We start from the raw sequence: 4,839 nt of genomic DNA on the forward strand, positions 1-4,839 counted from the left end.
ACATCTGTGTAAAACGAACTGAACGTGTAAACGCCAGATTTTCGTTCAGTTCATCTGCACAGATCTGGCTTGCGCAAGCCAAATCGTTCAGATGGTTTGAACGTGTAAACGGGCTTTTAGGGCCACTTTAAATAAGCCTGCTAATACTCATGATGGTTTTAATTATGTTTGAACATCTCAAATCTAGAAATAGAAATAATTTTAGGAACGGAAATATTTCTGTTTAAAAATAATTTATAATCCATCTGTTAACGCTATGTATGATTGTAACTCATCTGCTAGATTTTAAATTTACTTAACATAATTACTTAGTGGCTCTTTAACTAAAGTAAAATGTTTACAAAATTTGTCCACAACTTAACATTGAAAGGATTTTGTATATTTTGGCTACTGTTTTTTAATCCCTTACTAAAATAAATCGGCGCACAGTGCAGATGTTTAGTATTTATTGTATATTAATTTCTATTTCCTGATACTTCACTGAGGACGCAAACCTTAAAAAAATCTGAGTGGACAAAACCACTCAAAAAATAAAAACATGTAACTAGAATTGATTTACTTTCTTTGCTTTTATTCGAAGGGGTTATATATTGTAAAATGCTTGTAAAATGCATTGAATTTTAATGAAACATAAAGTTAAACTTGTTTATTTAAACGTGCTTAAGATGCTTTCAAAGTCGTTATTATGTTGCCTAGTATTTGCCAGCAAAACTCTTAACTCATATTGGAAATTATATTGAAAAAAGAAAAATGCTTCATCAGGCATTTAGCCATATTATTTGATGAACAACTACATCAATTTCCTATGAATGTAATAATATTTTCCATAAGACAAAAGTTGATATTATGATTTTGTGTGCACTGTCGTTATTATCAATTCACACACAGCTTATTATTCTAGTTTTGATACATGGTTATCGTTTGACCGTAATTTTTCAGTAACGAATGTCCAGATGAATTGGTAATTTATGAAATCACCGTATAATTAAACGGACTGATGTAGCTTCACAATAGAATATTAAAATATCAATGTCACTACCTACTAAAAAATGTACTATAGGTGTTAGTTCGATATTCAGTATCTTAGGATTATTTTCTTTGTTATTAATGGACTAGGTTTTATTACAATAACCAGTAAGTAATCGAAATAGATAAATCAATTGAACTTTTGTTTTATTAAATAAGGAGACAAATTTGTTAATTGAATTGTGAATCGTTGAATTTTTGTCGAATTAGCGTCAGAGAAAACCAATCTTGGTTGAGAACTTTATCATCCTAGTAGATGTTGTTATTAAATTGTTATTAATAACATGTTATCTCAAAATTGTTGGGAAAAAAATTGCTTAATTCTAGACATAAAACTTCTACTTTTGCAGACATCTGGGTGATTTTGCTCGATTTTGCTGCACATAACAGATTTGAAATCTACAAGGGACTTATTCATGTCGCTAAAATTTATTTCAACAGAATGATTAAAAACCACTGTAGGAACATATGAAAGATTTGGTTCCAGGTTCCAGGTTTTATCTCCATAAGAAGCCAACAGTTTGTCGCCTTCAGAAGATATGGCACATTTTGTCATCGCAGAAAAGTCCAGCGTGGATTTTTTTGCACACTGTAAATAGAAGAAATAATTTTAATGTCCATCCATAATTATGCACTTGGATTATTCAACTAAAGTTCAATAACACTAGATGTGAAAGAATAATAAGCATATCCTTTTAAAAGTCATGTTAATTTCTTTGGAATTGTAATTTAAATATTAGTACATTCTATACCTAGGTCGAGAAGTAAGCTGTTATATACCGAGCACTTTATAGAATATAATGTGCGAGGGATTTAACAACCTTCTCGACCAAAGTATATATAGAATTTTTTTTACTGCTAACACGGATTATTGCCTAAATTGATTTAATTAGATGTAAAATTTCAAATCAAAAGTGTCACTATATTAATAGTTCCACGTTCAGTTGTCAAACTGCCGCTATGTAATGCGAAAAATGAAGGAATCTAAAAGTTACTGTGATTTTATAAAGGAAAATGGATGAAATTTCATTTGAACTTAGAGAGGTGGGCAAACTAATAATAACAAAAACGTAAGCATCTTTGATTATTTACCTAGGGACTTTTTATGATTATTATACAGGGTGATTCAAAAATAGCGTCATGCCTTTTAAGGGATAATAGGGGTTCTATTGGAGAGTACAAGAAAAATATTGAATTTTTTTTCCCAAAATTTCTAAAATATATTGACAGTTGAAAATCTAWTTTMRACWTTGTTATTAAGGATTATTTTGACATTGTCCGAAATTTAATTGGTAGCATATTGGAATACTTACCAATAATACCAAACAAATATCGAAAAAGGGCTACATTCCTACCACGTATGTGAGATACACAATGCACAAGGACACATTAAACCAATGGTTTACTGAACACCGGTACAAATTGAGCAGGATTTAATTAACCAAATACGAGAAGCTGCTCGAGCAGAGTGCATGATAAGGTGATTACACAGGCACTAACTTGTTTGCAGTTAAAGACTGAAATGTTTATTTATTTGTGTACTTTACACATCGATTCGAGGTTATGATAACAATGTTGACATTTCAATAAAGTACGTTCCACATTTAACGAATCCTGTTGAATCTATCTTATGTTCAATCAATCACTGTATATTTTTTCATGGTTACCGGACGTTTTAATAAATACAAAACAACAAGTTTTTTCGTATTGTTAATTAGGCAGATTACCTTGAAAAACATTGTTGTTATCCTTCTGATATACTTTGTTGCAAAAATCTGAGTTTTTAGCTTTAACTTAACTTAACTTTTAAACTATTTTTTTTACTGTTTGTCCTGTACTCTCAAAAGGCCCCCCAACAACACCTCCATAGGAATGACACCAATTTTGAATCACCCTGTATATTGGCCTAGGCAGAGAAATATAGCTTTTCACTAAGAAAATGTACTGAATGAAAAATGGGGACTTCTCAGGTTAGACGTAAAAAAATAATTTATTGGTATTTGTGGGTCCAGGCATTGATTGCACTGGTACCGTAAGGTTCCGATTAGATATATACTCACATTTTCTAAGTAGAAGATATTTGCAGGATTGCTGGCTGACATCACGCAAGTAACGAAGTCAAGTCGTTCTTCTTCGTTAGCTATCTGAGCTAAACCGCAAGCTTGAAACTTATTTCCTTTGCATTCTTCTTTGCCATGCTGACAACTGAATGTGTATTTCCCGGTCGTGTTGTCGAATGTGTGCTGCAATGTATCGATATCAAAATTGTTGAAAATGTAGGATAAAAAAACATATAATTTGTTGGTAGTATCAAATAGCGTTGCTGTCAATAAAAAAATCAACAAGGAAGACCGATATCAGATACTGACAAACTAAGAGAAGGTTGGAGAAATTACGCGGAGGCACTATTCAAGGAGCCGCGTGCAAATAACCCCACAAACACTACCGAAAAGATGAGCGGTCCAAAAATTCTTGAGTCCAATACGCAATAAGTTGTATGAAGAGTGGTAAAAGTACGGGCCATGACGACATATATGCAGAAGTTTTGAAGCAAGTAAATATCAAACATCTTACATATCTCTTCAACGTGGTATATGACTGTGGGCAAATCCCCAGGGATTGGTTAAGGTCTACCTTTGTTGCCATTCCAAAAAAAGCATACCCCAGAAATTGCGAAAACTATAGACTCATCATCCTGATGAGCCACGAGTTCAAAACGTTCCTTCGAGTAATTCACTCAAGAATCTACGGAAAGTGTGAGAATATGAGTGGTGACACCCAGTTTGGATGTATTAAGGGACTTGGTACCAGAAAAGGTTGCTTCTCAATGAAATTGCTAGTACGAAAGTGCTACGATCAAAGGCCAGATGTTTTTGTCTGCTTTATCGATTATCAAAAAGCTTTTGATATACTTAAAACATGGGCCGCTGCTGGAGAGATTACAGGAGATCTGCTTAGATGATAAAGATGTTAGAGTAATAAAGGAATTGTATTGGAAACAGCTGGCAGAGGTCCGTATTAATGGCGAGTTATCAACGGAGACCTTTGGTATTTCGAAGGGAGTGCGTCAGGGATGTGTACTGTCACCCATTCTATTTAACATTTATGTGGAAAAAATTTTCCAACTAGCATTAGAAAATGAAACCCGAGGTATCGAAGTCAATGGCGTCCCAATGAGCAATATACGCTACGCAGATGATACCGCTATCCTGGCTAATAACCTTGAAGACCTCCAGTCAATACTAAATAAAATCAACGGATGTGGTGAAAAGTTCGGACTACATATAAATACTACCAAAACCAAAATGATGGTAATTAGCAGAAATCAGCATATTACCACTTTCAACGTGAACGGAGAAAATATTGAACGTGTCGACAAATTTACCTATCTTGGCGCTTCTCTAAATGAAAAGTGGGAATGTGATAAAGAAGTGAACGGAAGAATTGGTCGCGCGAAAACAACCTTCTTTAAACTTAAGAATATATTTCTTCACATAAATATGCCACTACACACTCAAATACGTGTAGTACAATGTTATATATGGCCTATTGTTTAGTACAGTCACTTAAAGCACACAAATTGGTCACTTAAAGCCAGAACGTTAAATCGAATCGAAGCTTTTGAGTTGTGAACACTACGCCGATTGCTGCGTATTCCCTAGACAGCACACACAACTAATAATAAAATTCTACGAAGAGCTGGAAGAGAAAAACAACTAATGGACACGGTAAAAAACGTAAAGTGTAATATCTGGGGCATATACTGAGAGGTCCCCGCTACTCCATACCAAAGCTAGTACTGCAAGGAAAAAT

The 4,839-nt window shown here is 33.8% G+C and overlaps 1 protein-coding gene across 1 annotated transcript in view; it reads right to left on the reverse strand.

The window, feature by feature from the left end:
* Positions 1-144: 144 nt before the first annotated feature.
* LOC109533914 (GILT-like protein 1) overlaps positions 145-4,839 on the reverse strand; it is a 17,841-nt gene continuing 13,146 nt past the window's right edge. The window contains exons 3-4 of the mRNA XM_048670078.1: positions 3,087-3,269; positions 145-1,615 (exon numbers count right to left, since the gene is read on the reverse strand). Coding sequence (XP_048526035.1) covers positions 1,319-1,615; positions 3,087-3,269 — 480 coding nt within the window. The 3' untranslated portion in view covers positions 145-1,318. The remainder of the gene's footprint in view (positions 1,616-3,086; positions 3,270-4,839) is intronic.

The sequence above is a fragment of the Dendroctonus ponderosae genome, unplaced genomic scaffold (genome assembly GCF_020466585.1).
Source record: "Dendroctonus ponderosae isolate FM_Combo_2020 unplaced genomic scaffold, Dpon_F_20191213v2 Dpon_F_20191213_1, whole genome shotgun sequence".
Lineage (NCBI taxonomy): Eukaryota > Metazoa > Arthropoda > Insecta > Coleoptera > Curculionidae > Dendroctonus > Dendroctonus ponderosae.